This window comes from Lagopus leucura, unplaced genomic scaffold, assembly GCF_019238085.1.
Source record: "Lagopus leucura isolate 7727_CA_CO unplaced genomic scaffold, USGS_WTPT01 Super-Scaffold_100076, whole genome shotgun sequence".
NCBI lineage: Eukaryota > Metazoa > Chordata > Aves > Galliformes > Phasianidae > Lagopus > Lagopus leucura.
Window position 1 is genome coordinate 867,198 of NW_024962316.1, and position 11,222 is coordinate 878,419.

General features: G+C 43.2%; 1 protein-coding gene across 7 annotated transcripts in view; it reads left to right on the forward strand.

Moving 5' to 3' along the window:
- Positions 1-11,222, forward strand: part of ARHGEF18 (Rho/Rac guanine nucleotide exchange factor 18) — a 42,026-nt gene that overhangs the window by 26,586 nt on the left and 4,218 nt on the right. For 6 of the 7 annotated variants that reach the window (XM_042887264.1, XM_042887257.1, XM_042887258.1 and 3 more), the window contains 14 exons: positions 185-310; positions 1,472-1,589; positions 1,981-2,229; positions 2,940-3,016; positions 3,899-4,077; positions 4,452-4,543; positions 4,844-5,032; positions 5,637-5,771; positions 6,258-6,388; positions 6,690-6,746; positions 7,390-7,437; positions 7,978-8,445; positions 9,092-9,419; positions 11,074-11,196. In XM_042887264.1, coding sequence (XP_042743198.1) covers positions 185-310; positions 1,472-1,589; positions 1,981-2,229; positions 2,940-3,016; positions 3,899-4,077; positions 4,452-4,543; positions 4,844-5,032; positions 5,637-5,771; positions 6,258-6,388; positions 6,690-6,746; positions 7,390-7,437; positions 7,978-8,445; positions 9,092-9,419; positions 11,074-11,196 — 2,320 coding nt within the window. The remainder of the gene's footprint in view (positions 1-184; positions 311-1,471; positions 1,590-1,980; positions 2,230-2,939; positions 3,017-3,898; positions 4,078-4,451; positions 4,544-4,843; positions 5,033-5,636; positions 5,772-6,257; positions 6,389-6,689; positions 6,747-7,389; positions 7,438-7,977; positions 8,446-9,091; positions 9,420-11,073; positions 11,197-11,222) is intronic. The other variant, XM_042887262.1, reaches the window with a different exon arrangement.

An 11,222-nucleotide genomic window follows, 5' to 3' on the forward strand; every position in this document is an offset into this window, starting at 1 on the left:
AAAAACTTGCATTAAGACAGCAGTCAGTTAATACTTGTTTAAGCTCTCAATTTCTTCTGTAACAGAAATAAGAAATGTTGAAATGCTGTCTCAGGATTCAGTGAATGTAAAACTATGTTAAACGTGGGTCTTGGGGTGCTTGTAGGTTAATGATTCATGTGTTTAATACTTATTTCTCATTTAGTTCTCAGGTGAAAATGGAGAGAGAATGAAAGAAAAATACGGTGTGTTCTGTTCTGGACACAATGAAGCTGTTAGTCACTATAAGGACCTGCTCCAAAGCCACAAGAAGTTCCAAAACTTAATAAAGGTAAACAGCAATCAGAAGCCTCCCATTATTACTGTGCAAAGTATGCTTGAACTCTTTCAGTTCTATTTTATACTTGAAGATATCTTAATTTTGAATGAGCAGGTATTAAGAGGTATCTTCTCACTGTTTGATAGCTTGTTTGCTGCTTGCATTCTAAATTTGTTGAGCTGTTTGGGGTGGGCAGGTATTTTTTTTCTTGAGCACCCAGTTCTGGGAAGTAGAGCATTTGTTCTATTCATGGCTTCATCCGTGACTGCCGTGCTGTGTGGCCATCTACGTAAATTGGCTTGATGATAAATACTGTTGATAAAAATACCATAGGAAAACCAGGAACTCTTAATTTAGTTTTGCCCACTACATCATCTTTCCAAAACCAGAACATTGGCTCCAGGGCAGTTTGTTGATCTGCTGTACAGTGTAATGCACAATTAATAGGACGGGCACAAGAAGCACAGCCAAACTGGAAGCCTGTAACCTGAATCTTAGCTGGCACTGCACAGCCCCTGGTGTTCTCGTGTTCCAGTCATTAGTAAGTGATACTGTGTGAACTTTCCAGCACGATTTTGTGGTTATAGCTCTTCTTAACTAGGTGCCTTGAAAGAGAAAGGCTTTCTCTTCTAAAGAAACTAAACCAGTAAGCAGAGTTTTAAAACAAATGGCCTTTGTTGTAAAGAAAGATCTGGGTGCTGTATTCAGCCCCCAGCAGTGCTTTGTTCCTGCAGTCAGGCCAGCTGGTGGCATTTTGGTGCTTTAGTCTTCTATTTCTAAGCAGGAAAGCATTTCTGTGCACCAGCATCCTTATGATCGTGCAGTGGTAAAATAAACACTAATTCATAATTGATATAATTTGGCTGTTGGTTGGGTTTGGTTTTAAAATTATTATGCTTTCCTATGTAGTTAAGGACTGGTCCATTACAGAAGGCATTCAGTTAGCAAACAGTTCAGATTCAGTTAAAAGTAGTTGAAAATGATAACGAAAATGTTTTTTTTTTTTTCTAGTAATAAAGGCATTTTTTGATGTTATCAGGAGTTTTGCTTTTGTAACAGAGCACAGCTCATCTTGTGGTGCTAAACTTAATTTTGTAAATGTGTAAATGGAAAAGGGAGGGAGTTAAAAACAAAATATAAATGGGTGACAGAAGAATGTGTCTTGTTTTCTAGAAAATTGGCAACTGTTCCATTGTGAGGAGACTTGGTGTCCAGGAGTGCATCCTTCTGGTTACGCAGCGCATCACCAAATACCCGGTCCTGGTGGAACGCATTATTCAGAATACAGAAGGTAGTTTGCTTGATCTTTCCTAGGAGCCTGACAGTTCTCATCCTGTCTCTCTATTCCCCGTGTTCTTTCCTCAGATGAGGAGAACAGGCTTATAGCTGCCTTATAGCAGCTTTCTTACTTCCTAGTTAGCTGGAGATGCAGTTCTAGATGCAGATTCACGTCAGTCTTGCTTCGTCAGAGGATCAGAAGCAACACTGAGCTTCAAGTTCAGGGGCACAGCATTGTAGCAGCTAAGCCTAGCAGTTCATTAAAGATGCAGAGCGAAAGGAATTAACTTATTTATAGACTCAAGCTCTTGAGAAATACTGTCAAATGCTCAGTCAGGAACCTTCGTGTTAAAACGTTTGATTGATTCATAATTGCATTCCTAATTGCTGTTCTTTTCTCTTAGTTGGAACTAAGGATTATGAAGATCTGAACCATGCCCTTAATTTAATTAAGTATACGATCACTCATGTAGATGCCATAGTAAATGAGTGTGAGAAGGGGCAGCGCCTTAAAGAGATTATGCATAAAATGGAGCTGAAATCATCTGGGAAGTGCAAGAATGGGCTTTTCTTCCGTAAGGATGACATGGGACAGAGGAGGCTTCTGCTGGATGGGATGCTGTACTGGAAGGCTGCGTCAGGACGGCTCAAAGGTGAAGGACCAGGAATGGGAGAAGTACAACGAGATTTGTCTTTGTTCTGTAACTGCTTATTAGTGATTGATGGAGCATAAAGGATGACAATAACCCAATTATTTAATAGGATGTTGGAGGCAATAGATCTTGTTCTATTCCTGGCTTGTCCAATAAGCATCTCTGTAATGGTGCACAATAAGTTCCTTATGCTGTTTGCTTATTATCTGTCTGATCTGCTTTCCAATTCAAGAGGGAGGCCTTCAGGTAAATGACGAAGCTTTGAGTCATATTGACTTCTGTCCTGTGGAAAGGCACTGTACTGGGCAAGCTCTTGGCTCATGCTTGGAGAAATTGTCAAACCTGTTGACACCTTTATTCTGCAGAATGTCTGTTTATCCAGAAAATCAAAACCACGTTCATCAGTGAACGTTTTAACAGCTTCATTGTTCAGCTGTTCCGAGAAAAGCTTCAGGTGTAGTGAAGCCAAGAGAAGCTGGTGCTGTGAACATCTGCAGATTCAGAACGGTCTGCCATTGAGGGAGATACGTTCAGTCATGACCACTGGAGTCCAGATGTAGTGTGCCTCTGTGGGTGCTTTCAAGCTTTGGATTGGCTCTATTTGTATTCTGCTGGCTCTGCATGTGTGCAGGCTGTGCCTGGAAGCTTCAGTGTTTTGAGTCTGTGCCGGTTTCTTTGAATCAAAGTCTTTTTTTCTTTTGTTACTGTAGATGTTTTGGCAGTCCTGCTAAACGATGTACTGCTGCTCTTACAAGAAAAGGACCAAAAATACGTGTTTGTATCAGTGGTAGGTATTGGTCATCTTATTTAATGTGTTTACTTAGAATATTTATGAGCGTAATGACAGAAAAAATACAAATAGAAATGTTAGTTGTTATGCTGGCCTCACATGCAGTTGATAAACAAGCCAGTGGTTCAGTGCTTCTCCTTTGTGCTGTGACTTTGCCTTTCACTGAGCTTTGTTAGGCTGCTTTAAAAGGCACTTGCAAATAAGATCTGCTTCTGTGTATCAGTTTGAAGGGGAAAACGATCTTCCATTTCGGCTTGGTGTGTGGTGCAATAGCCAATGACTTGCTGTGGGCAGAGAATTTTCCTGAAGGAAACATAGCAAAAGCATTACATGCTGGTGTAATTACTACAGCAGTGCACAATGCTCAGTGGATTTGCTTGCTTTTCTGGGGCATTTCCACAGGTGTACTCAGAGCAGTTGATTGTGTATACTTTGTCCTTTTCCAGTTCAGTTATGACTGTAATAGAGCAGTCCAGGTATCACTCCTCCACAGATAAATGCAGCAAGTGAGAGGAGCAGATGGATCGGTTTTACAGATCCATTTCCTTAATTTCACTGTAGATTATGGTGGAGCAGCTGCAAAGAAGCATTCTCTTCTGAAAACCTTCCTAGGTTACAAATATTGGAGCTTTGCTTTAATTTTCAGTCAAGTAGCAAGAGCTCTTATTTTTGAAGTGTGCAGTCTGTGTTGTGTGTTTTGATTTATGGTGAGTGAAGAGTGACAAGTGTCAGAAGTGCCACCATAGCAGAAAGAAAAGTACTGCGTTGCTGTGTTGTGGCTGTGTAGCCCTGTGCAGTGGGAAGATGGAGGGCAGTTAGAAGCACAAACTCTAAGAAATGTGTATAATACAGTGCAATAAATAACATTCTCTTTTATAGGATTCTAAGCCACCAGTTATCTCACTGCAAAAGCTGATTGTAAGAGAGGTAGCTAATGAGGAAAAGGCGATGTTCTTAATTAGTGCTTCCCTAGAAGGACCGGAGATGTATGAAATTCACACAGGCTCAAAAGAAGAGAGGAATTCCTGGATGGCTCACATCCGCAGAGCTGTAGAAAGGTAAATAATGACTGCAGGCTGGAAGGCTTCATCTGCCACTCATCAGCCTTCCCTTCCCAGGGCTCGGATGTGTCAGTTTATCATTAAAAAATACTCCCAGCTGTTTGTAAACTTCCTTTGTAAGACTGAAGCAGCTGCTTGGTGCACGTTTACTGGACAGAAGCTGCTCGAAAAGATGCTGGAACAAATAGCCTTAAGACTTCATTTTGCTTTTTTTTTTTTAACTTGGTTCACTGATGTCAAAAGGGATGAGAGAAAAATATTGATACACGAGATAAAACGACACCCTAGGCAGAAGCTTCAGGCCGAATGCTGAGATGATTTTAAATTACCTAATGTGTAAGTGAAACAAATTTGTCTCTCACTTCTTACAGCTGTCCTGATGAAGAAGGAGGATCATTTTGTGAACCTGAAGCAGAAAGGAGACTGGCTGAAGCAAGAGCAGCGAAATTAAGAGAATTCCAAGGTAATGACTTCGATATCTATTCCATGGGCAGCTTCTCAGCATCTCTTGTGATTTATGGCTATCTTGTTATTAAGTGTGACCAAGTTTCTCCTGAAATTTTTTCAGGTATTGCAGGGTTGCATAGAAATAGTTTAAGAAAAGAACTATTAATGTCTGAGTGCTTTGTGAGGTGTTCTGTTGTTGTTTTCCCCGACTGTTGATTGCATCTCTGACTATGGAACGAATTATAAGCTTCCAAACTGAATGTTGTACTCCTAACAGCAATTTGGAAGGGAAAACTGAGTTTGTTTCTTCCATTAGAGCGCTTGAACATAAAAGATGACCTGATTGTGCAAAGTCTAACTGAGAAACAACAAATTTATCAAGAAATGTCTGAACTGTATGGATTTGAAGACCATTCCCAAGGATCCCAGTCTAGGCTGCTACTTCTGGGGGATATCCCAGAAAGTCTGCAAGGAGAGGCACTTCTGAAGTCTGCAGTGGTAGAAGGTAAGTGCAGCAGGGAAACTGTGTTCACTGCAGTGCAGGTGTTGGGATAAGCAGGTAGGACCCAAGTACAAGTCACAAAAATGGTCTTCTAATAATTCTGTGTAATGCAATTCAGACTCAAAACCAGCCTGCAGGATAGGCAGAATGCAGCTGTGTTTTTAGGTGGAGGACCTCAGCTTTGTGGGTTTTTTATTTCTTAATTGTGTTTTCTTTTTAATGATCAACCTGTGGAATCTTCAAACGAATCTATTCAGATGGATCACAAGGCAGCCTAATAATAACCCAACTCTGAAATATAATCACAAGTGTTCTAGCTTAAAATAACCTGTCTGAAAATAGCATAATTAGACACAAACATCATTTTTAGTTTGACAAAAAAAGCATTCAAGGCTTGATAATCTGAGCTCAAGGAAGAGGTCAGCTTCATTTGCAATATGAAGAGCCTGTCATAAAGAACATGTCACAGAAAATGAGGAAATCTCTGAAACTGCCCCATCTTTTAATGTACAGAGAGGTTGAAATTATATGTGTATCTAAGTTGTTAGCATGATGAGTTTCTCACTGTTGGATACAGCTGTTTAAATGACATTCTCTTCCTTCCTAGCTGAAAATCTCCAGAACCTTATCTTCACTCACTTAGGAAATGGATCCTGTCAGTCTGAAGGGAGCTGTGCAGTGGGGCTCCCCAGGAGAGCAGAGACCTTTGGGGGATATGAGAGTGCCTCCATTTCAAATAAAAGTAAGAAAGGGGAGCTGTGGGGAACCTGTGCCTGTTTGCTGCTATGCTCTTTTAGAAGTGTAGCATTTATGTAAGCTGCTTGGCTCTTCACTATCTTCTCTGTAGTGACTGTGAGATAATATGTCTTGCATCAGAGCCCCATTTAATATGTAGTTCTTAAGGGAACTGGGGGCTCTGAGAAGACGATCAGAATAAATTCCTAGCATGCTGTATCAGCATGTTCTGTTTTGCTCCCTGTATCAACACTAGAGAGCAGAGTAGGGCTGTTGGTGTGACGTTAAAGGTGCAGTAACTAGGATGTGCAGGTTAAGGTAACAGCTCCACATAGAACTGCAGTTTTGTTGGAAAAACAAGCCTGACATAAAAACCTAGGAGACTTGAGTTCAGCTGCTTGCTGAACATTGAATTTTTTTCATTGTTGTGTTATGCAGTGGGTGTCCACAGGCTCTGTCCTGGTGGGCCGCTCACATACTGCTCTTCTTTCAGATAACAGTCTTGAGAAGAACAGTGGTGGTGACCAGAGGCAGTGGGACTGTAGAGGCCCTGCCGTCAGCTCAGATGTGCAGCTCCCAGAGCTCCCATTCGATGCAGAAGAAGGATCTCAAACTGTGTGTTGGGTTTGTGTGTGCAGTGAACGCGTTTCCTGGTTTGTTGCTGTAACAGTGCTTAATAACTTCCTGCTTGAGAGGCATCACAGTTGTTCTGTTCACTGGATGCAGTATCTTTAATGCTAACTGTAATGACCGTGTATCTGCTTATGGCCTGTGATTCAAGTACTCTTGGTATCCATCAGCATATGGGAGCAATCACTGCTCCAGCTATAAACAGTGTTCCCTTGTGAGGTGAACCCTTTCAATATGTCCTGGCAGCACCATCAGTGCCCAGAAAGCACAGATTGTTCTTTTTGTCTTTTTCCAGAGCAATGCAACGAGGCAGGATGACAGCAGTGGTGTTCAGCCCACCGTAGAGTCTCAGGTACCTTCCTTCTGCTGTTAAGAACTCTGATGGGAAATAGCCACACAGTAATACAATGCAAAACAAGCCAATATTTCCAATGTCTGCAGAACCACGAGCTCACTAACAGCCTTTTCCTTACGACTCTGTATGTCCTGTGGGTGACTCATGAGAGTCCCAGTAGAAAACAAAGACGGTTCTGGGTATTCAAACATGCATTTCAGAGAGCTGGCTAGCTGCTTTTCTTGATCTTTGGAGAGATTGATGTCCTCAGCTCTTTGCAACACTTGTCTCTTAATCTGCAGTGAGTGCTGTACTTATGTAATGATTCAGTGCTGGAGGAAGTGGTCATTAATGGCTCATGTGAGGAAAACTGATAATGAGGATTGCTCCCTTGAATCCCAGTAAGATTTCTTTCGAGTATTGACTTAGTATGTTAGTCTGTGCACAGATCTGGGATTTGTGGTGCTTGCACATGGCTTTACTGGTTGCTCATTTGTCAGAATCTGCTCGCAGCCGTGGTTCCACTGTGTGGTTTTATACAGATATTATTGATTGTGTTCATTATTTTAATAGGTGAAATGAAAAATAAAATCTGCATCAGAACAGAACTGTGTTATGGTGCCTAATGTTTTTTATCACACTTGCCTCCCCTCTTTTTCAGCTTGTGCAAAGGATACAAACGCTGCTGCAGTTGCTCTTCAGTCTTCAGGTAATCAACTGCTTTACGTCCAAGAGGTTTGTTAGGTATTAACTGCAGAACTCAGCATCTGGGGCTCAAGGACAAAAATGTGGTGTCTGCTATTGAAAGAAATGTTGAACCCATTGGCTCAATCCTGACAACTCATTGACTGAATCCTTTTCTCTGCTCCCTTACATGCAGTTCCTTGGCTAGTTGGAGCCTCTGCTCTCTGTGCTCATTTAAAGTTGTTGTTGGTACACAGTTGTGTACATATCTTTTGTTTTTACTGTAACTTTGTAATCAGTAACTTGAGTGATCCTGTCAAATTCAGAGTAACAATTCTAGGTGCAGGAGATGCTAATTCTGACATGTAAGCACAACTTGCACGTGCTTCTTTAGCATTGTGTCAGTAGTGATGTGCTGTGCAAGCTGGGAGGTTAGATCTGTTCTTGAAGACAAAGCTACTGACCCCATATGGGAGATGCTTCTGTCTTGTCTTAGCTGTATGTCAGAGTTTGGCTTTGTTTCTCTGAGCCAATGTGCCTTATTGTAGTTGCCTTGTTCCCCCAGGCAGTGATATCTCAACAGGACAGCTACATTGAGCTGCAGCGAGCCACAATGGTGGACAGGGAGAAGCAGTACCGGCTGCAGTCCACACGTGGCAACCTGCTGCTGGAGCAAGAGAAACAGCGGAACTTTGAGAAACAGAGGGAAGAACTGATGAGTGTCCAAAGACTTCAGAGCCAGCTGAAGCTGGAGCAGCAGCGCTGGGAGCGGGAGAGGAGCCAGCAGCAGAGGGAGCTGGAAATGTCGGAAGCCCATCTGCAGAGGCGTGAGGAGGAGACGCGGCAACTGAAAGAGAAGTTGATTCAGGATAGGGAAGAGCTGGAGAGGCAACGTGAGGCCTATCAGCATGACCTGGAGAGGCTGCGGGAGGCTCAGAGAGCAGTTGAGAAGGAGAGAGAGCGTCTAGACCAGCTAAGGAAGCTGAAGAAGCAGAACACCGTGTCGGGCAGCTTCTCCCCAGAACTGGGACAAGTAAGGAATTTGGGTTTTTATTGGAGTTCCAGTTTTGTTAACCTGCATGCTTCTGAGTGAAGGTTGCCCTTCTTGCAGCATTAACACACTTGTTTTGTTTGATGGGGCTATTTGTGCCATCACCTGAAATAGCTGGTTCTGCTTATGGTCACAGATTACAGCTTGGCAGCACCCCAGTGTCTGAAATTCTGCCCAGACCTTTGGTAATGAGGGTATCTTTAAAAAATAAAAAATCTAAAATAGCATTTTTTTAATGCAGGAACTGACCTATTTCAGGCAGCTGATTGCAGGAGGTGCACTGCATTGGTAGTGTTGTGTTCTGTTGATTTCTGAAAACATCTTTTATGTTTCAAAACATGATTTTGGGGGTCCAGTTGAATTGACTCACTTGCTACTGCCTGAAAGTCACTTTTTCTGTCCTTTCTGTAATCACCACGTGCAGCCTGCTCTTCTTTCCCATTGTTAGATGCAATATCCAGCAGTCTGCAGTTGCTGAAGCTCTGTCTGTTATCCTTGGTTTGCCAGCATGCTTTGAGCTCGGTTAGCACACTGCATTTTTTCCTCGAAGAAGCACTTTGTGTTTGCAGGGCAGAAGGTGGCTTCTCCTCTAGTTTGACTCAGGATGCTTTTTTTTCCCCTTGTGTAGAACCCGATGCAAAGTCACGCTGTTAGCTTCAACGGAGAAGGAGGAGAACCATCTCCGCCGGTCCTGAAAGCCTCTGCGCGTGTGAGTGTCTGTGGCATGGATTACTTGGAGCGCTCAGAGCTGCTGCGCAGGGACAGCACCGCCCTGGAGGGCCGCCCGGCCCTGGCTCTGAAGAACGAGGTGCCCATCCACCTGCTGAGCGCCACCAACCAGATACAGAAACCTGCTGCAGTGCAGCAGCAGATCCCCACCAAGCTCGCCGCTTTTACGAAAGGAAGCAAAGAGAAAAGTGGGAAGGGCAAAGCGTCTCATAGGACGGACAGCTCGGGTAAGTGCCTTCAAATGCGTTTCTGGCCTCTTATGGCATCGTGGGGATTCAGGGTGCTGTAGCTTAGACCTGTGTGGATCTCAGAAATTAATGTGCTGCAGATTGTTAGCGTGCTACCTGCAGTGGGTGGGCTCTTAAAATTCTTAAGGGTGAAGTGTGTGTAGTGTTTGAACTGGAAATTTAGCCCCCAAAGTTCGTGTTGGAAATAGTGCTGTAGGCCAGCAGGGCAGAATTATGGTGAAACTGGATATAAAACCTTGCCTGATTCTAGTGGTAAAGGAAAACAGCGAGTGTGCTGCTTGTTCTGCATGAGAGAAACATTTTGAGGCTGTCCTAACCTCTTCTCAGTATCTGTTCAGGGCTGTGATGACATTAAACTTAGTGCCTTTCTGAGCACCAGCCATCATTAAATACAGATTTCCAGGCCAGAGCTGAAGTGCTGTAGGTGTTGCAGTGTCGAAAGGAGCTGCTGCTGTCAGAAATAGAAGCAAGTAAAAACACAGTTACCCTGTCATGGTGTAATTTCTACAGCTAACCACTAGGTACTGAAGCAGTGATCTTTGCCAGTAGCACACACCATAAAAACCACTTTTTCTGTACCACTTAAAATAGCCTTACTGCCAGCCTGGAAGAATGGCCTGTAATTTTAAGTTACAGAATTATCTCTTCAGCTCTATATAGGATTCCAAGCTGGCAAGTTTACACATCACTGGGGCCTGTGCTGCTGTAACAGATTCAGAGCCAGACCTGGCCAGGGAGTGGGGTTCTGTTGCATGTAGCAGAAGCATCTGTCCCTGCACCTGAAGTTTAACATGATTATGAACTCCTCTTTTCACATGTAAGAGGACATCAGGCTTCAATTATCACGAATACAAAATACTGACAAATGGGAAAATAGAGCTCTAATACTGCATCTCTCCAGCTTAATCTTTAATAGCTCTCTCTTAATGGTCTGTGGTGTGGAAAAACCATTTTTGGGTGAACACCATTAAGTTCATGAAAGGCCTAAAATGCAGATGCAGTGCTCTCTGCTCTCTCAAAAGCATTGGTGGGTTGCATGCTTGTTATGCCCACATGTAGATCTTAGAATAAAACAGAACAAGACTTTCTGTACTAGAGGCAAGATACCAAGTATCAAATTTGGTTTCCATTGCCATAAGGAATTTGTGCTGAGAGCTGTGTGGGACCAGAGTAACCATTTCATGAGTTGCTTTCATTGTAGAAACTAAGAAATGGACAGGCTGTAACACCACAATCAGTGCACTCTGCTGCTGAGCAATTCAAAGACAGATGAAGAGCAGAGACAAAAGTTCATCACAGTTCTGTGCACTAAAAGTAGGAAACTTCCATTGCTAATTGAGTGCTGGGGACAGATCTTCATTTTCCCTCCACAAGACTTTGTGGTACTGGATGTTAAGTCTGGATGTCAGGCTGGTAGTGACTGAACTGGAATCCTCAGGGGAGTGGGGAGGAGAAGCACTCATGGTTTAAACAGCTGAAAAGAAAACTGAAGTATCTTGTAGTAGAAGCAACAGCTCTTTTTGGGATAGCAGCTTCCTTGGATATGCAGAGGCTGTCTGCAGTGTGGGTCTCAGCTTGAAGAGGGGAAATCAGTCAAGTACTCCAGCACTGATTTGTGAAATATTTTCTGCAGCATCTGTGGACCAGAAGCAGCTGATTCCCCCCAGGCTGGTCAGCAGAGAGGAGGCTGTCCTCAGGGGCAGGCGATCAGCAAGCCCAGTCCTCACGAGCAGCCAGAGCACTGCGTTCCAGACAGGTATTTCTTGGCCCTCGTGCATGAGA